This window comes from Podarcis cretensis (assembly GCF_951804945.1).
Source record: "Podarcis cretensis genome assembly, chromosome: 16".
Classification (NCBI taxonomy): Eukaryota; Metazoa; Chordata; class Lepidosauria; order Squamata; family Lacertidae; genus Podarcis; species Podarcis cretensis.
Window position 1 is genome coordinate 16,439,441 of NC_137186.1, and position 20,792 is coordinate 16,460,232.

Genomic DNA, 20,792 nt, shown 5'->3' on the forward strand with positions numbered 1-20,792 from the left:
CAGCCGAGCGGCCTGCTCCGTGCATGGCACATTTTGTTTTGTCTTCTCTCCTAGCTGGGGCCTATTCTGTGCCTGCTGCAGAATTGGGTGGGTGAACAGAGGGCACTCCTTGAGGGTGCAAACGGTCAGGCCCAGGAGGTGGCCCTAGGAGTGGAGAAGGCAGGAATTTGTGCCTGAATGGTACGGCAAAATTGTTGGGTTGGGGGGTGGCAGCAAGGAAGGGGCTTCAAAATGCCTCTCTTCAGGTCTGTGGGGGAAGGCAGTCATTTGAGGAGTTGTCCCCCTTCCTATTTTAAAAAAATGTTCCACAGGTTGAAATTCAACACAGCATGGAGAGGGCCGGATCAGGGCAATTCTCCCTGATACTCTCACTTTCTACTTCCATGGTAGGTGTTCATTTTGGGATGGCCACCCTTTTTTTGGAGTGTCTATAGAATGTCAATGTCCCACGTTTCTTCCAAGCTCCCTCCACCTTTTGTTTGCCTGGAAGGGAAAAAAACACCCTGACATTTTAATTTTAGTTTGTATGTTTTTATCATATACAGTGGTACCTTGGGTTAAGAACTTAATTCATTCTGGAGGTCCGTTCTTAACCTGAAACTGTTCTTAACCTGAAACCTGAGGTACCACTTTAGCTAATGGGGCCTCCCGCCGCTGCTATTGCCGTGCGATTTCTGTTATCATCCTGAAGCAATGTTCTTAACCCGAAGTACTATTCCTGGGTTAGCAGGGTCTGTAACCTGAAGCGACTGTAACCCGAGGTACCACTGTATTTGGTTGTAAACAAATCTGATATTTTTCCTGAATTGTGGTATATAAATATTTTTGTAAATAAAATAATTGTTACTGTTGTTGCAAAGAAGGGGACAGTCGTACCCTCTTTGCCAGGTGTGGGTGCTCTGAAGTTCCTCCCTATCCCCCTTTTCCCAGAAGTGTTCAGGGCCATATTGGGAAGGGGAACTGCTAATTCCTTGGAGCCCCTTCTCTGTTACCTTTACTGGTTGGCAGCGTTTTATCGCCCCATTTATTTTTATTGATCTTTTAATTTGTGCTAAAGTGCTTTCTAAAACAGCCATTTATATATTAAAAAATATGCACGTAATAACGCTTAAAATGAAAGGGTGGCATGGTACTAATGCGAATTTTTAAAGAAAAAATCTTGCCTTTTTCTGATCACATAGAATTTAGCAACTGGCCTCCTCCCCCGATTGAAGCACTTCTTGTTTAAAAAATTCGCCCAGAGCTCTGTTATGTTACTCTTCATATTTGCTCAAAATGGCAAAAAGTATTTTTAAAAGCAAGCTGTTCTGCGCAGTCACCTCTTGCAACCGTCTGCTATCAGAGAGAGCCAGAAGACAAAAGTGATCTGAGGGGGGAAAGGCAGGTAAAATGTGAGCTAATAAAAAGCTGAAAAGGAGGCTTCCAGTCTCTGCAAGTCAAACATAAAACGGTCTAAGCAGGAAGGTCCACCTCACAGAGTCAGCTGCAGAACTTGAGGTGTCAAGTAAGTTAGCGAAATGAATTATGTATCAAATCTATAAAATTTTCAGCTAGCATTTTTTTAAAAAGCCAGTCGAGATGCCAGGAAACATTTCTTTCAGATCAAATGGATTGATGACTTTGAAGAAAGACTATTCCACAATAAATTTGGACTTGGAAATAGCAGCTTCCCTCGGGGGTAGCCAGCCAGTGGGGACCAGTGATGTTGTTAGACTCCCATCACCATCACCATCATCACGGTTGTTGGGCCTGCTGGCTGCCTCGAGTCTGACAGTGTTTGGAGGGCGTCAGCAGTGATGTCGAGTGCGAAAACTTCCACAGAAAATCTTCCGAAATAGAACATTTCCCAGTACTTCGTTTTTCCACAGAAAATGTTCCATTTCAAAAGTTCATTAACAGCACTGTGAATGGATGTTTGTTGCAAATACAAGCTTGGCAATTTCAAAAATTTTAGCTTTGTTTACACAGGTAAAACAAAAATGCTGCATTAGATTGTTCTGTTATGGCAGCAGAAAGTATTCCAAAGCAAGCTAAGAAACTTTCTGATGCAAATTACCCCGTGTAAATTATCCTCATTTGCAAAGGGCAGAAATTCATTTCCAAACTTACATCACTGGCTACCTGTTCCTCATTTCCAGTATGTTTGAATTTTAAAGGGATGCGTTATAAACTAATACTTGGGTGGTATTTTACTTTCTTAAGAGCAAGTAATGGTATACCCGTGCTAGAGATGCAACTCTGGTCATCATCCTAGCATTTTTTTATGCCTTTTGGACTTGTCCAGACCTCACAAATTTATTGGATCTCTACAGCAAGTGACATTAGAAAAAAATTCTGTGGCTACAAGTTGCCCATAGATCTATTCGTCAGCCTTCTATATAATGGATATGTAATGGACAAAATATCTGAGATCTTCAGGGGGAGTCTTTGTTCATGGGGTCCCCTGCAGCTCAGACGCATGTCTCGCACCCAGGAGGACCCAGGTGCTCAGTGTTGCAGGCCTGATTCTGTGGAACTCCTGGCTGAGAGGAGACAAGCCCACAGCCTGTGGTTGGAAGGCCCTTGGCCACAGGACCTTTCCTATTTCAGCAGGCATTTTAAGGACGCTTTCTGTTTTTATTATTCATCCTAATTGATCTTCTCCATTGCATGCTTTTAAGTTTTTATGTACACTGCTTACAAACTATAGTAATTAAGCGGTATATAAATAGCTTTAAATATAAATAATTAAATACTCCAGGTCATGCATTTATTAACAGCAGCCGGATTGCTTGGAGGTGGAGAAAGATTAAAAACCCACCCAAAGATTGATAAATGGCACGTGAAGATATGGAACGGAGCTTGTGTGGTCTATTTCACCGATGTGGTCAGAGTAAGAGGGGGCAGACAACAAATTGGCCTTTTTATACAGAAATCGAATCTCCATTCTTTTAACGTAAAAGAGGCATGAGCACAATCAGGGAATCACAAATAAGCACCATACCAAATTTAACAATGGATTTTAAAAAAGAAGATTAGCTGAGAGAAAATGCTCACTTGTGCATACAAAACATGGCAGGATGTGCAGGCAGGGAGAGCGCAGTGCTGTCAGTTGTGTTCCTGCAACTCAACTTATGGCCTGTAGCAAAAGTTGGATTGTGCTGCCAGGAGCCACCCCTGTCTAGAAGCCCCCAGACAAGGGTACTTTCAAAATGGGTATACCTCATCTAAACTCTGAAGTGGTAGCTTCTACCACTTCTGCCTTCTCCTTGTATGGCATGAGTTGATGGTACCCCCCTGCATGTGTTTACTGGTCGGCCAGTCCCACTGAGTTCCGTTGCTCGTATAGCAGCCTTTGCCTTTGCAGGGCCAAAGCAGCTGTGTGAACAGCCACAGGAGCAGTGTTTGGCCCTGTAAGATAGCCAATGCACACATGCTGCCATCTCACCTGCTGCGTGAGTCAGCCCATTAGCAGAGGAAACAGCAGAGGAGGTAGCTGGCAGAGGTGGGGTGAGAACTAACAGGTTCCTGGGTTCTCAGGGATGGGGAAGGTGCCAGGACTGGCATCCCTTGAGACCTCAGAAACTCATCCAGCCCTTTAGAAAGGGGAGGCTGGTGCCAAGGCCCCCCAGCATGGAAAGGGATGGGTGCTGTTTGGTTTGGGGAGGGCAGTGCGGAGATGAGCCCTCGCCACCTCCACCCTTCCCTGCCCGCTGGCATCTCGCTTGCCCCTCCCAGTGCGCCTTCTTCTTCCCCTCCAGGTTTGGTTGCTGACAGTTTCTGAGCCAATCAAGGAGGCTGACAGAGATGGATGGGTGGTGAAGCAGAGGGGGACAGTTGGCCTTGAAGGCCGCCTTTGTCGCTCAGAGGAACAGCTCAGTGGAGAGGCTGGCAGGCCATTGCCCCTGCACAATGCCCTTCTCCTGCCAGCTCACTGGAGGGCACAGTGACCAGTATGTGGGGAGTAGGTTTCTCAAGGAGGGTCCTTTGCCTTAATGAACCTCAGGCATACACAGAGAGAGTTTTGCAGCCGTTGTTGACTTCAGAGGTGCTCAAAAGCAGCCCTCTGATGCCCCCCACCTTGCCAGGCCTCTTCCTAACCTCCTGCAGGCTCAGAAAAGGGGAAGGCCCTGCACCTCTTCCTGCCTCCATCACCTCCGTCTCCTTCCCAGTTTGCTGCTTGCAGCACACTCTGGAACTGAAGTGAAATTTTACATCTGTTGGGAATTGGGTGAACTGTCCCAACTTTGGTTTTTGAACATTTTTAGTCTTTTTGTAGTTGTTTTTTGATGGGTAAGGACAGGGCACTTCTGCCTCCCTTTAACCCAAGTGTCTCTGCTTTTATGCCTCCATATGTTACTGTTTTCTTTACTTGGTTGCTTTGGTTTCCTAAGTACAAAAGAAGTTGTTTTAAGTGTGCTTGAATTTGGATGAAACAGATTAGCACTTGGAGGAAATGTTTCCTCCTCAACTTGCACCCATAAGTGTTTTCTCCACAACTTCAGGAACCTCTGACTTCCACCAGGAGAAGCTGCAAAGGTTTTTCCCTTTGCTGGTAGAGGTTGGCTGGGGCAAAGAGGTGACTTTTCTTCTGCTGGGTGTGTGTGTGTGTGTGTGTGTGTGTGTGTGTGACCTCTTGGAGGTTTGACATGCTTTCACCCTGTTCAATCTCATATAACCTGCAGCATTTAAACACCTCTGTAGCTGAGGGAGAGGAAAGCCCCTATTTCATTTTACTCCTTGCTGGAGTTGAGAAGAGAAACCAAAGTCTCCCTAGTTAGTCTAGGGCAGTGGTTCCCAATTGGTGGTCTGTGGACCACTCCCATAGATATACCAGAATTTTCAAAAGTAGGGGATCCATGGCTTGGCTTTTGAAAAACAGGGGGTCTGCATTACTTAGCTAATTGGTAACCACTGGCCCAGAGGATGCGGGGGAGGCAATCATCCTTGCAAACAAGCCCAGGCGAGTTACTTCTGTGCTTGCTGCAGATGAATGGAAGCCCTTTCTCCACAACCACTCGCCTCTTTGCAGGCATGTTAAACAATAAACTGAAAGCTCTCCTCTCTTTCCTGTTCTGTGGGCACTTGAGGCTAATGGAGGAAGCACATTGTTTCAGGGGAAGTCAGCTCACGATTGAGGTCATAGAAGCTGTCTTATGCAGAGGGCAGAGGAAATCAGGACCTTGGAGAGCTCCCAGTGAGCCCTGCTAGCAGGAAGAAGATTCCGCTCTTGCAGGCAGCAGGAGCCAACTGGCCAGGGCTGTGATGGGGTTGGCGCCGTCTCCTCTGAGGACCTGGATGGACTGCGGATGGGGCCTTGCCAGACTTTATGGTCCTTGATGCCTGTGAGGCTGGAAATACGGAGTGAGGCTGGAAATATGGAGGCCAATGCAGGAGCGTTGATGGTGACAGGGCTGTGTCCTGGCAGCTAGGACCCCCAAATTGGCTACTGATGATGATTCCCATGGTCAAGGGTCACAATGGATTGACAGAGGTCAGGCAGAGCAACTTGCCTCGCCTCCACTGACCTGCATGTTTTCCAGGCTAGTCATAGAGGGAGGGACTTCCTTGGCTCTGCAACTGGAATGGGCTTGAGGAGGGAGAGTAGGAAGCAAGGTGGAAGGCCTGGTCACCTGTGGCTTTTGTGCAAGTTAGGAAGTACAAGGCTGGACTCAATCCCAGGTGCAGTGATGGGGGTCCAGATCTCTTCCAGTACTTTAGTACTTTTTTTTTTCCTGTGGAAGATTTCCAGCTCCGTAAGCCCGTTCCAATAGGATGTCAGCCGCAAATACAATGTTAGGAAATCTTGGCATTTTCAAGGTTTTTTTTAGCTTTGTTTACTAAATACAAGTGAAACAAACTTGCAAGATTAGATCACTCTCCAGGGCACCAGGGAATTTTCTGGTGCGGATTGCCCTGTGCAATTTAAGACTAATTTCATAATTTCCCCAGAAATTGCACGCATCTGCCAGGTCCTCTTACGGGAAAAGAGAAAGTTATTCAGGGCCCAACTGGGGAAGGTCTCCCTGGAATCTTTTCTTCAAGGGCAGCTGGACTAGGGCAATGGGGTGAGGACTTCACAGTGTTGCCCAATGTTAGAAACTCAGATATATAAGCTACTTGCCAAATGGCACCTTAAATTTGGGTTACGGTTGCCACAATGGAATGTCTAGGTGCCTTTTTGTGGTGCGATATTATTATTCTTCATTTCATTTATATACTGGTTTATATTTTAAAGAAAAAAAATCTCAAAGTGATTTATAATACATTAAAACATCAAATAAAGCAGTCCAGAATAAAAGAAATTCAGGCTTCAAAGGAAATATTTCAGATCCTTCTCTAAGTGACATTTGCTTTCCCCATATTTATTCACCCACTTAATTTATAGAACTGCCCCATAGCAGAAGTAATCTAGGAAGCTAGTGTGGTGTAGTGGTTAGTGTCGGATTAGGACCTGGGAAATGAGGGTTAAAATCCCTGTCCAGTCATAAAGCTCACTGGGTGACTAGTCAAAGCCTCTTAACCTACCTCACAGGGTTGTTGTAGAGGGATTAACGGGGGGTTAGCCATATATTCCTTGAAGAAAAAGTGAGATATAAATGCAATAAATAAGCTCTTCTGCTTGCCTGCTTAAGAAAGCAGGAGGGGCCAACCAGGTCAGTTGTCAACCTGGCATCCAGAGCTCTCCTCACAGTTAGATATGCACCAGTAGCAAAACACACCTGGCACATGAGGAATTTCCCCTACACCTCACCCATATGCCATCAGCTGTGTCCTCTGGAAAGCTCCTCCCCTCCAAAGACCTGGCTCTCTAAGCTGAGGTGTCTGCATGTTCCTCAGTTTCCTTTAGCTCAGGGGTCAGCAAACTTTTTCAGCAGGGGCCGGTCCACTGTCCCTCAGACCTTGTGGGGGGCCGGACTATATTTTTTGGGGGGATGAACGAATTCCTATGCCCCACAAATAACCCAGAGATGCATTTTAAATAAAAGGACACATTCTACTCATGTAAAAACATGCTGATTCCTGGACCATCCATGGGCTGGATTTAGAAGGCGATTGGTCCGGATCCAGCCCCCGGGCCCTAGTTTGCCTACACATGCTGTAGCTACTGCTGCTCTACTTGGGTTGCTTGAATGTCTCTTTAGCTCACAGGTTGGCTGGGACTGATAGGCGCTGTAGTCTGAAACATCAGGAGGGCACCGTGTTGGTGAAGGCTGCTGTAGGTGGCTGTTGATCACAAACCTCTTTCAGAAGCCAATGTGAATGCGCGGTTGATATGCGCATAATCACAGGGCTGGAAGCCCTGCTGCATGTGGGAGGGGGGAGTGCTGTATAACCATAATTAATTTCTTGTTTTCAGTATTTCCAGCAAAAACCTAAAGCACATTGGTTACAAACAATCTAAGCCATGATGCTAAGATAATGATCAGATGATGGGCCGGCGGGGGGGTGGTAAAAAGGGTTTTACATTTGCCACCTGCCAACTCATCTGCCACACCTCTGGGTACCAAAATTTGGATCCCTGGGGCCTACCCTCCCAGGCCTATCTCTGGCATCTTGAGAAGTAGCCCCCCATTCTCCCCCCCCCCCCATCCTGGGAGCATGATAGGCTTGAGCCACTTCTTTAGGGAGCAACTCCACACATAAACACAGTTCCTGCTTCTGTTGCCTGACTAGCTGGTTGTTGGAAGCCGAGGCAGTGGGCAAGCTTCCAGTCTACACTGGTCTGCCAGGCCAGAGGTTACAACATGATGCCTGTCAAGGCCATGTCCTGAGCTGCTCTGAGGACCAGATGAGGCTGGCTAGTTGAAGTGGGGTCCCACCGCCTGTTTAGGTTTTCAGCTTTAGACCCCACCACCCAACTCGCTTGTTGTAGTCCTTCTGCCTGCCTGGTCAAACAACTCACCTCTGTCACCAGAGGATGTGAGGTGCTGAGGAGGCCAGTGGAAGCCAGCCATTCGGTTAGCTTGGCAGGATTCCTGGAATGGCAGAGGCGTTTGCCTGGTGCATCTTCAGGCAGCTCTGAGGAGCCTGTTGAGGCCTTCCAGCTCCCACCATCATCCTTGAACATGGGCCAGACTGGCTACTGGGAGTTGTGAGTCCATCCACCAGCATCTGGGGGGCTTCCCAGGTTCCCACGGCCTGCTTTGGGGGCTCGCTCCTTCCTCCCCATGAGACACTCAGGGATGTTGGTAAAGGCAGCTGTTATTCCAGAACAGACAAAGGTGTCAGCTTGATGGAGAGGCATTGGGGGTTCCTGGCCAGGAGAACCAGAAAGGCAGCCTGAGCGTTTGTATGTGAGGAGGAGCCAGGCTTGAGGGGTGATGGATGGCCCTGCTGGAGCCCATGCCTCAAGGAGGGCTGAGGAGAGGGCTGGGTGGCAACGAATGGGCCTGTCTCAGTCCTTATCCCTCTGTGTCCATCATCCCTAACCCGCTCCCTCCCACCCCCAACCTTGTTTTTGCGGCAGAGACGGGCAGCGGACATGAAGGCGCTATCCTGGTAGGGCACTTGGGCATTGCAGGTTGAGGTGGAGGTTACAGGAGGGTGCCAGAATGGGGGCTTCCAAGGTCTATACCCAGCAGTTATGTGCACAAGGTCTGAGCTATGCTTCTCCCCATATGGTCCTGAGATTTCCATTCCCCAGATATTGATAACTTCAGCGGAGAGGGCAGATAAGACCCAAAATATGACAGATGGAGTCCCTGAGCATGGATGGCTCCCTATATTCCAAATTGATGTCTATGTCCCTCCAGACTGCCATCAAAGGTGCCCTCCTGGGTTAAAAGCCAATAAAGATCCTTCGCTCCCAGGTGTGAGAGAGCTGGATGATGGCAGAAGCACTCTGCACATGTTCCAGCACACTCGTCACCATTCCTGTTGTGCTGTGTGTTAAGCGGCTGTGCTCTGGTGAAAGCGAGCCAAGTTGAGCCCTGCCTAGAGCAGCTTGTGAGCAGTCCGAGAGACCTAAAGTTTCATCCCTGAAGTTTCCTCCACCGGTAGGTGGAGGATCCCAGAGGCTGCACTGGACCTTCCTCTCTGACTTTTCTCTTTCTTCCTCTTTCCAGCTGGGACAACATACATTTTTGGGAAGGGCGGGGCGCTGATCACCTACACGTGGCCTCCCAATGACCGCCCCAGCACACGGGCCGACCGCCTGGCCGTGGGTTTCAGCACGCACCAGAAGAACGCCATCCTGGTGCGGGTGGACAGTGCCTCTGGCCTCGGGGACTACCTGCAACTCCACATAGTAAGGATGGCAGAGGGGCTGGGCTGGGGGAGGGAGGGAGGGAGGGAGGGAGGGGGTTGATGGGGAGGGGATCCAGGTGGGGGGGCCCTGATTTTTCAAATAAGCTCTGGGTTCAAAAATGGTGCAAATGAAACAAATCCTGGGAAACTGGGTTGTGAGGTAAAGGGGGAGGGGTTGTCCAGTTTCAGACGTACCTTTTCCCAGACACTCACAGGGGACCAAACAGAACACATTTCCCCATGCCCACCCCACCAGCTCCTGAATGGCTGCTGGCAAAATATATATATCATTTTCTCATTTTACAAATACTTTAACAAAAAAACCCATAATCTTTACGTAATCAATCTGCATTTCCCTCGACTTTCCTCCGTTCCTTTCTGCAGTTACTTATTTTATGTCTGTTGTTACTGCATATCCAATTCAAGCCTATTTTCTAATTTTCCCTTTTTGTTATTTCTTTCTGCACGTGTTTATGTCAATTCTGCTAATGTTTTAAGTTGTTTACAACACATCTTCAAATAGTCAATAAATTTTCCCCATTCTGTTTTAAAAAGTCTCTCTTCTTGGTTTCTTATTCTTCCAGTAAGTTTCGCCAGTTCTGCATATTCCATCAATTTTAATTGCTAGTCCTCCTTTGTTAGAACTATTTCTTCTTTCCGTCTCTGGGCATAAATCATTTGGGCAGCCACAGGAGCATACATATATAATTTTTTCTGTTCTTTGGGTACCTCTCCACCAATTATACCTAAAATAAAAGCTTCTGATTTTTTACAAAAATTATCTACAACATTTCCCCCCCAACTCATTATAAATCATTTCCCAGAAAGATTCTGCTACCTTACATGACCATCACATATGGAAAAATGTACCCTTCATCTCTTTACATTTCCAACAGATATCTGGTTCTGACTTATAAATTTTTGCTAATTTACTAGGAATCAGATACCACTTATACATCATTTCCATGTGATTTTCTTTTATCGCATAGCACACTGTAAATCTCAAATCCACATTCCACAATCTTTCCAATGCTGCCATTTCAATATTATGTCCTATATCCATAGCCCAGAATCATTGATGATTCATCCTTTGTTTGCCATTCTGATAGCATTTTAGACATTACTTTTTGATTATTTAGCAGGTCTTTTTCTAGTTGAGAGGTTTGATTTGTAGGTCACTAGCTGTTTAAATACACCCCTTTCCTCACCCAGATGGGCCTATTTCAGGAGGAGATTTGGCAGGGGCCAAGGCCTGAGGGTGGGTTGCCACTTCTGGGGTTTGTGAAAATTACCCCACCCCACCCCTGCTGCCCCATTATACATCTTCAACTTTCACCTTCTTGATGGGCAGTTCTAGATGGTATCTGAAAGTGTGGACCATGTTGCTCTTGCCACCTTCGCTTTGGCAGCAGCGAGTGGCGGACTTGGAACTTCAGTTGCTGAACTGTGTTGCCTTGCACATTGGACACCCGTGGGATGGAACAATTCAAGGAGAGACCATTTGGGCCCTTCCAAGTTTTTCTCTATCAACAGACGATGGCTGGTGTTTGTGCATACATACCCCCCCCCACAGGTTCAGCCCTTGATTGTTTCTGTCCAGACCTGTATCCAAACCAGTCTTTGCATGAGCTCCCTTAGAGCTCACCCCTTCAGTCCCAGTTTTTTCCTGTGTTCTGGGGTTGTGTGCTGACTATCGATGTGCCTTTCCCTCATCACCAGAGTGGGGCACAACAGACCCCTGGCTCTTAAAAAGAGATGTCCTGGAGTCAAAGCCTGCCCTTTTTCATTTCTGCCCCAGAGATGTGGGAGCTTGCTGTGGTCCTGCCTGGAGCTCTGCATGTGCTCAGACGCAGCATCCTCTCCTGCCACTTCTGCAGCCCTGGGCTCGGCTCGGCTCGAAACAAGACCGGTCCAATTTGCACACTGGACAAATAGGTCCTGCAGGGAGCTGCCCCGCACCATCACTCTGCATACACTCAGATACCATCTTTGCTTTTGACACTGAGCATTCCTTTCAGGTACCTGACTTCGGGCAAGAAAAAAAGAGGGGCTGTTAGGACCGGAGTCCCACCCCCATGTTATGTGTTGCTGCTGTTGTTTAAAATATATTATTCTTTAACAATAATAATGGGGAGACATTGATGGGGTGTATTTGAGTGGGCCTGCACGTTGCAGCGGGGGTGGCCTGCCTCCCTCCCTCTTCTGCTCCCGGGTGATGGAGGCTGGACCCCTTCCGCTTTTCCCTTCTGCCTCTCCCGATCTCTCCAAGCAGGGCAAACTGATTAATTCCTTGCCCTGTGTGAACGCAGCGTCTCAAAACAGGCCGCAGGCACCCAGTCCATCTCTGTGTTGTTCCTATTAATATTTATGCATTAATGGCTGCGCATGATATTGGGAGAGGAGGAGGAAGAGAGCTCGTTACTTAATGAAATACTCATTGCCCGGAGGGGGGAGCAGGATGCAGGAGGCTAATTTCTCCCTCGTGTGCATGGCTGTGGTCGGGCGCCCTGGATGGCGGAGTGCAGAGTCATCTCTCTTGCTCCTTCTCTGAGCTGCCATGGATGCAAATCAACGTTTCGTTGATTAGGTTTGGGTATGTCTTCAGGTATATGGTGGCAGCCTCTCTTTTCTCCTGTGGGGTGGGAGTTCATTCACACACACCCCTCGAGGAGACAACATGCCTGGATGAAGTCTGCATTTTGTTTCAGCAGGACAGGCATTCTGCACAGATCTTGGATTTGGGAGAATTCAAGCCGATGGCCTGAGATGCAGCCAATTGGCGGCCTCCTCCTCACAAACACACACTTCCCTTTTATGTAAGGCTTTGGCTGCAGGTAACCATGAGCCAGGGCTTGTGTGTTTTTTTTTGGGGGGGGAACAAGTAGCATTTGGGTGGAGGCTGCCCCATCAGCTCTCCTTCACCCCTCCCTTGGCTCAGCCAGGAAGAACAAAACTGCCATGAAGCTTAGCTACCCATGGTATCTAAATCCAGGGCGTTGTTTGCGACAACCTCAACAAGTTACAAATCTGTCATAGCTGAAGCCTGGCTAGAGTTCGGGCATTGTGAGTTTGGGCAAGCTGAATGGCAGCTTCCAAGCTTGTTTCTCTGCATCAGAGAGAGAGAAATGGGAGCAACTGAGCAGTGCAAACCACGATAAACCAGAAACCCTGGCTTATTGGAACATTTAAAGAGAGCCGTGAGGCGGGGGCCTCCCTTGTTCTCTTAGAATGGCAATGGCGCCCACCTGAGAGGTGCCGGAACTGAATTCTGGTGAGTTTGGCTGAAAAAAAAGCCCTGATTGCCTTTCTTTTGCATGCCTGTCTTGGCCAGAGGCAATCGCTTGGGCTGAATCCCTTCTGTATTTGCCCCCTCCCACCTGTCAGTCACCTGACACCAGGCATGGAACAAGTGAAGCTATGGATGCCAAGGCTTAGAGTGGGCTCATTATGGTTCCTTTCCAGCTGGGGCTGTAAGTTGGGCACTGCTGGAATGCAGTGCCTTTTCCCGCTACACTGCTTTTCATGGGAACAGGCACTGTATTCCCGCACCACCAAATTGAAGCCATGGCTTCAGGAGAGCAATCAGGCTCAGCACATTCTTAAGCCTCAGCAGCCGGGGCTACACCTGCCCTTTGCCTAGTGTCAGGTGACAGGTAGGTGGGTGTGGCTTGGCCAGACAGCCTTGCAGGCAGCAGCATGGTGGGGTGATGCTGCTCCTCTGGTTGGTTGGTCAGTGCAGTGCAGTGCAAGCTCATTGGCCAGGAAATCCATGTTGACTCTGCTGGTGCATTTGCACCATGCTGGTCTTGCCACCTGCTCCCTCTTCTAGTACCCGGCAGAGACGTGGCCAGCCACAGGTCAGTAAGCAGTGCCACCCCACCCCACTGTCTGCAACTCCTTGTGGGCCAAATTCGGGAGCAAGCCAAATTGGGCCTGGCATTCCCCATTATTAGTGTACACCCAGAAGCAGAGCCAGCACTCTGTGCAGAATAAACTGTACCTGTTACTTCTCATGGCTTACTTAGAAGTTACAGCTCTGTTAGTTCAGCCTAAGATTGCATTAGCCTTGTTTGTGGCTGCGTCACACGGCTGACTTGTCTTCAGCTTCAGACCAGTTACAGTCCCAAGATGCTTTTCACTGAGCTCCGCCATCCTGTGCCTTTCTCTGGAGGTGTGGAGGTGTTAACTCTCCTTCAGCAAAAGCAGTGAAAAGTCTTTTGGCACAACACATTTATTATGAACTCATGAAACCTGCCTAAGTAAAATGGTTGGTCCTCAAGATGGCACAAGACTCTTTGCATTTTATTTGTTCATAGCTGTTTTTGCTTAAATGTAGAACTTTGGATTTGGCCCAGCTGGATTTCATGCTATGAATTTCACCCCAGCTTTCCAAGTTGTCCAGGTGATTTTTGAATTGTACAGTGGTACTTCTGGTTGCGAATGGGATCCATTCCGGAGCCCCGTTATCAACATGAGCAGAACGCAACCCACATCTGCGAGTGCACGGGTTGCAATTCGCCGCTTCTGCGCATGCACAGGACATCATTTTGAGCGTCTGCACATGCACAAGCGGTGAAACCCAGAAGTAACCCATTCCATTACTTCTGGGTCGCCGTGGGACATATCCTGAAAGAACGGTATGACTGTATTCCTCTTTCCTGAGGTGTTATCCCCTCCTCGTCCTCCCAAGTTTGGTAGGCAGAAATACAGAGAGAGGGGCTGGTACAGAGTCAGAAAGTGAGTTTCATGGCTGGGTAGAGATTTGAACCTGCGCCTCCCCCATTTTGTCCACTGCTCTAACCACTAGGCCACTCTGCTGAGCTGCAGCTGTCAAGTAGAACTTGCCTGGGGCCCAGCATTGGGTCCAACCCTTTCTCTGCTGGGCAGCACTAAGGACTGAGAGCTGCAGGGGGAGGGATAGAGGCACTAGGACTCCTGGGTCCTTCAAGATGTGGCCAGCACGAGCGTTTTGGCCCTTTATCCAGTCAGGGAAGCAGGGCATGTAGCATCAAGGTGGCCTACAGGTTGGTGCCCTCGCAAGGGCACCCACATCTTCCCAGCTGCCCTGTGGCATGTGCCGAGCGAGGGTGCTGCCACTAATCCTGTCTGGCAGGAGAGCAGGCAGGCTGGCGCAGAGAGTGCCCAACGTGTCAAGCAGGCCCCTGGGGCGGCCTCCGCTACACTCCGGCGCCTTCGCCTCACATCCTCATCTTCATCACGGCCTCGCCAGGCTAACGTGGGCTGACAGCGTAACCTACTGGTGCAGACATGCTGGTGTCTGTTCCTCACACTGCCAGGCTCCTCGGGTCCAAGGTCCTCCCAGGGGGTGCCCAGTGGGTAGCCAGGCAGCCAGGAAAGGGGTGGCAGCAAGAGCCCTGCAGCTAGATCTGGCCAAAGGGGGGCCCACTGAGTCTCGTTGCCAACCAGATGCCTACAGGCTCTCCCCACCTGTAATCCCCAGCAACTGGTCTTCAGAGGTTCGTCGCCTCTCATGCTGGCGTGAGAGCACAGCCGCTTTGAATAGCAGCCATTGATAGCTTTATCCCCTATGGCTTAGAGCGAGAAAGTGGGTACTCTGAGGCAGGACTCAGAGGGAAGTGGCACTTACTGGTGTTTTAGAGGAAGGGAGCCAGGACTCCTGGGGTTTTACCCCAGGCTTGATCAGATTATTTGGAATCTATAGAGTGTTCCAAAGCCCAGGGGCACTGGGAAGCTGGATTCCCTCTTAATTACCCAGTTGTCATTCCCTGTTGCTGTTCCCCTACAAAGAGGTCTGGATGTGCGTATTTGGGATGATGATGTCCATGTATTATCTGTCCAAAGAGAAGCAAGCTAAGAGTATTCTAAGATGGACCTGGATTGGAACAATCGTGTTTTCTCTCTTCTCCTTCTCCCTCTCCTTTTCCCGTTCTCTCCCCCCTTCACACGCTCTCTCTCTCTCTCTCTCTCTCTCTCACACACACACACACACACACACACAGAGAGAGAGAGAGAGAGAGGCCTGCCTATCTTCCTAGGTGTAGCCATAAAACTGCCATCACATTTACAAAGCTAAGCAGGGTCCGGTATGGTTTCAAATTAGGAGTGGGACCGCGCATTGACATTACTGCATTGCAGGGGGTTGGGCTAAATGACCCTCAGGGTCCCTTCCATCTCTAAAATTCTATGATCCTAGGATCGCCTGTTATACCCCCTGTGACCAGGATTTCATTCTCTCTCTCTCTCCCTCTCTCTCTCTCTCCCTCCCTCCCTCCCTCCCTCCCTCCCTCCCTTCCTTCCTTGGGGCTTCCCTCCCACTCCTCCTCCCAACTCACATTGCATTAGTCTCTGCCCCTCCCCTGTCCCCCAGCTACACACACACACGCACACATCTCTGCCAGGCAGGGAGCAGTCCATCTGAGGAATGGTGCAGGTGCAAGCAAGGGGATGCCTTTGGGCGGGGAGGGGGGGGGTCTTCAGCCACGTTTCTCTTGCACGGCCTTCCCTATGAGGGGTCTTTTGCGGTGACCACCAAGCCTTGTTCTGTTTCCAGCGTCTGGTGTTCCAAGGTCTACCTTGCCTCCCTCTATGAAGGCTTCATTTGGTTACCCTGCTGGAGAGGGGTCTTCTTCCTGAATTCCTCTGGCCCTCTTTTTCTAACCGCCCCTTGTGCTCTCACACAGCCCCAGTTCATTTCAGTGGGTTCTTGGGCAGGGGGTTTGCGGGGCTGGATTGCACCCTATAGGTGGGAATCTGTCCCTGCATGCCAGGTCTGCCTCTGGGATGGGCAGAATATTGAGCTGCAGACATCGCCCTTCGGCTTCCCTTCCCACTGCTAAGTAACCCCACTTCTTAGGGTCCTTGGAGGGAAGGGTGGGGACTTTCAGACAGAGGTGCCACTTCAGCCCGGGTGCCAAGTCACCGCCTGCGTATTTGGGATTCTCGCAGGGAGAGGCAAGGATGTCCCTCCTTCTCTTCCTCCCCCCTTCCTCTCTCTGAGCTGCTTGCAGCTGCCACAGCAGACAAAGCCCCTCTCTGCAGGAGCCCTCAGAGCCTGGGCGATGCGCTTGAGCCGTGACACTTGCACAATGGCGGCTGCCAAGGCACCCCTCTGCAGCTTTGGAGGGGAGACAGCCAGCGCGGCTGATTGGCAGGGGGCGCTGAGCCCATGGGTCTGTGCGTGTTTGTGTGTGTGTCTGCATGTGAATGTCCATCTGTGTCATCAGCCACCAGAGCAGCATTTCTGCCTCTCCAGCGCATGGTAACGCGTACAGCATTTTGTTCTGCACACAAAGAGAAGAGCATTGTGGTGCTATCTGTATATGGTGCAAAGAGCTAATTCTTTTAACACAGTTCGGGAGGGGGAGAGGGAATTACAAGCGTCAGGGGACGCAGGAAGCTGCCTTTTGCTGAGCCACACCACTGTACCATCAAGTTTAGTATTGTCTACTCTGGCTGGTAGCAGCTCTCTGGGGTTTTGGGCAAGGAGTCTGTTCCCTAATCCTACCTGGAGGTATTGGGCCTGGGGCCTTCTTCATGCAAGGCAGGCACTCTTTCCACTGAGCTGAATGGCCCTCTCCTGATCTGCCCCCCTTTGCAACTTCTCTGCTTTTCTCGCTTTTTCATTGCTGGCAAAGGGTCTAATCCTGCCTGTATTTTAACGAATAAGGAGGACATGAGGTGTGATGTGTTAATGGGATGTGGTGCGTTAATGCTGCTGCTGTGTCTGTGTGTGTGCCGGCCTCTTCCCTCCAGCTGTGGGGATGTGAACACACTTTTGTACATCTGTGCAGAAACTGAACATTGTCCTGTTGAAAATGTTAGGACTCCTGCACTGCAGACCCTCAGGGTCAGGAGCTTCATTGAGCATCCCCTATGAGGCCCACCTTCTGCCCTCTGTGCTGCCTGCCCTGCCCCTCAGACAGTGGACTGGACCCTTCTCTTTTTAACTGCCAGCCTCTTTGACCCCCCACCCATCAAAGCCAAAAGCACGGCTCCTGCCAGTTTGCCATGCCTGACAGGTGCGAGGAGAGCTTCATTTGCTCCTGGCAGCGATTGGCAGCCCCCACCCCGCTTGCCCGCCCCCTTGCACAGCAAGAAGCCCAGCAGGGGGTAGGTTCCCAGCTGGGCGGGGGGTCAGGAACCAGCCCTTTGGTGCCTGTGATCATTGTGATTATATCTGTCATCTCATTACTCCGAAGCGCCAAGGGAGGTTCTGCCACAAATTGCTTCAGCTTATCAGCCCATCCACAGGCTCCTGAACTCCTGGCTTAACTGGAGCCACTGCCCTGCCCTGGGCACAGTCAACAGCACAGTGGGCCCTTTGGCAGTGTGGGTGGGGAAGGTGTCATTTGCACCCACACTTAGCCCCAGCACCTGTTTTGGATCCTAAAGCTCAGCAGTGACAGTAGAGCCTCTGACCACATGCAGAACATAAAGTTCTGGGCAATGATTACAGCTTAAGTGAGCATCGAGCGCCTTGGTCTGTAGTGCAGTGGGGGGGGGGACTTGGAGAGAGGCTCTGTTCATAGGCCATCTCTTGAGCATGTGGATGGAAGCATGGATGCTGCCAGGCTCTCCTAGGAGCCCTTTTAACCCATAAAGCTCTTCAGTAGCTGTGCCCCATCCAGACTGAGTCAAGGTATTCAGGGACAGAAGAGACCGAGAAAATAGGGAGAGACTGTAGAGGTTTAGTGCATCTCTCTCTCACACACACATTCTGGATCTCCTATTACAGGCATGTCCAACTCCCAAGAGACTGCGATCTACTCCCAGTATAAAAAAACAACTGGCAGTGATCTACCCATTGTCATTGGAGGGAGGATTGAATATGTGGGGTGGGTGGATTGCCCAGAGTTGTTAAGCTTTTTGGGGGGAGGATTACACATTTTTAAAGCTTTCCCCCCCCCCACAACTCTTTGTACATGATAAGGATCCCGCGATCTACAAGGATCAGCTGGGGATCTACCAGCAGGTTGTGATCTACTGGTTGGACATCCTTGTCCTATTGCATGGATCCTTCCTGCCTCTGGCAGTCTGCACATGCCCAGAGTACTCCTCTCTCTCTCTTGTTGCTTCTCATATTACAGTAAACACGTGCCCTGCCTCCATCAAGCCAGGTGTAAACTGAGATCCTGGATAGGAGGGATGTGTGCATCCTTTCCCTAATCAGAGCAGCAGCAGATGGAGCCTTTGTGATCTTCTGCTATCTATGATTCCTGCATTGCAGGGGGTTAGACTAAATGACCCTTTGGTCCCCTTCCAGTTCTATAACTTGCCCCTGGCAGCTGTCCATTAAAGCCTCCACCCCTTGCATTGGCTTTCTTCAGCTGCCCCCACCTCCCAACAACCCTTCTTTCACTCCTTCCTCTACGTCAATTCCTAGCAAGGGAGCCCAGCCGTGTCCAGAACGGCGGAGCCTAGCCTTGCACGCCAGGGAGATGGATGGGGGTCACCAAGAGGAAGGAGAACAGTCCATCGCGCGAGCGCAGCAGCGACAACATCCACAGACCCTTGTCATGCGCAGAGGCAGACCGTTTATCATGCCCGCTGATGGGCAGCCAGTGGTTGGGCTTCTGGGCTCATCATGGCGTCTCCTGCCCCTCCCCCCCCAGGCAGTTGGGATCGGATCCTTGCAATGCAGAGCTTGCACCAAGTGAGGTTTAGCAATGCCTCTCTCCTGACCACCACAAGGGTTTGTGGGCTGAAGATGAGGCAATGTGGGACCACGACACCTTCACCCCAAAGGCAACTCCCTTCTCTTCTTGGTCACAAAGAAGGGAATCCTGTCGAGGACCCTCACCTCCTCTCCGCCAGCCCTAGATTCAGGGATGGATTGAAGCAGTGCCAGTATTGGGGTCAGGGTTCAGTTCTGCAGCTCTCCCTGCCAAGTCCCTGCACAACGCCTCCTCTTTCTGTGCTGTGGAAATGTGATTGGCCCAGCTATATGGTCCACATCTCTGTCACATAGAACGGAAGTGGCCAATGCAGCCACTGCCCCTCAGCCTCCCACCTATATGTAATATAAGGAGAGGAGAGAAAGTGGGTGTTTGCCTAGGGCAGGGGTGGCCATTACTGTTTTTGCCCCTGCCAACCCTCTGGGGTGACATACCAGCCACCTCGGGCTTCACACTCATGTGCTTATGCCAGACGCTCAACGGGCACCCATCTGATCCATGCAGGTCAGCTAAGAAAGGGGTTGTTACAGTGCCTTCCCACCCCCGCTCCTGTAATGATCAGTCTGAAGACCAGCAAAGGGGTGGTTTGCATCCCTATCAGAGCCACTAAGATGGGTGGAGATCTTCAAACCCCTCTTCCTCCCCAAAGACCCCAGTGCAGCAAGCATACTTGTGATGAAACAATACAGTTATACCTCTTGTTACGTTCGGTTCAGGTTACGTCTTTTCAGGTTGTGTCCTGCGGCAACCTGGAGGTAATGGAACGGGTTGCTTCCGGGTTTCGCTGCTTGTGCATGCACAGACGCTCAGAACGGCATCACGCGCATGCACAGAAGTGGCGAATCGCAGCACGCGCAGACGCGGGTTGCGTTCTGCTCATGATGCGAACAGGGCTCCGGAATGGATCCCATTCGCAACCAGAGGTACCACCGTACCGTGAAAAATAAAAACATATTTAAAACATCTAGGTTAAAATGCAACCATGCCATGTGCTTATACTTTGATTTACTTTTAATTTTTTGCTGCCGTAGCCAAAATCAATGGGGTCTTCGGGGGGGGGGCAGAAAATTAGAGTAGCATCCATGGTGAGGAAAAGACAAGGATTCCACCCTTTCTTTAATTCGCCTTCATATTGGAGCAGTTAGTCCAGACTAGGCAGGTAAGGTGGCCTCATTTTCCACCCTGCGCTTGTCACATGCAGTGCTGTTTCTATTCTGCTGCAGTTTGTCTTCCATCAAAAACTACAGTATTTGTCTCGCTTTCTGCTGTGGTAAAATTAAGTAACTTACAGAACTAGTTGTGTAGCTCACGTTGTCATTATGTTATTCCACCCCATTCATTGCAATGCAAATGAAACAGCATGCAAATTTGCAGAGTGGGGCTACATTGCAGAACTCCTTCCCCACAGAGGTGGGCCTTGCATTTTCACTACACAGCTTTCTACAAATGCTGAAGACGCTACTCTTTATTCTACTGGCCTTTAACACCCAAGATGTGTATTTTAGGACATACCTGATTTCTGTGATTGTAAATTGTTTTAAACTGTTTTTTAATGTCGTAACCCCCCTTAGCACCTTAGGGTGAAGGCTGGGTAAATTAATCATCATCAGCATCATGTACATATAATTTGTGGACTGAAGCAACAATGATCATATATGCAGGATCCATTTCCGTTCTGCACATGGTATGGTGAAGCAAACATTGCTATTTCCATATTGTTTCTCTTTTTGGTAGAATTCCCCAACCTCCCTCATCCTGACAATGAAAACTAGTTCCAGGTCAACTGAGCCCTGATTTAAAATAAATAGTGGATTAAGAAGTCAGGCAAGACTCCAGGGACTTCATATTGTATCCTCCAAAATATTACTTACAAGAAGCACTTTAATCTGAGCAGCTAGCCCTGGAAGC

The 20,792-nt window shown here is 49.6% G+C and overlaps 1 protein-coding gene across 26 annotated transcripts in view; it reads left to right on the top strand.

Moving 5' to 3' along the window:
• NRXN2 (neurexin 2) overlaps positions 1–20,792 on the top strand; it is a 292,189-nt gene that overhangs the window by 198,091 nt on the left and 73,306 nt on the right. For all 26 annotated transcript variants that reach the window (XM_079956317.1, XM_079956316.1, XM_079956322.1 and 23 more), the window contains one exon: positions 9,048–9,229. In XM_079956317.1, the coding sequence (XP_079812443.1) occupies positions 9,048–9,229 (182 nt within the window). The remainder of the gene's footprint in view (positions 1–9,047; positions 9,230–20,792) is intronic.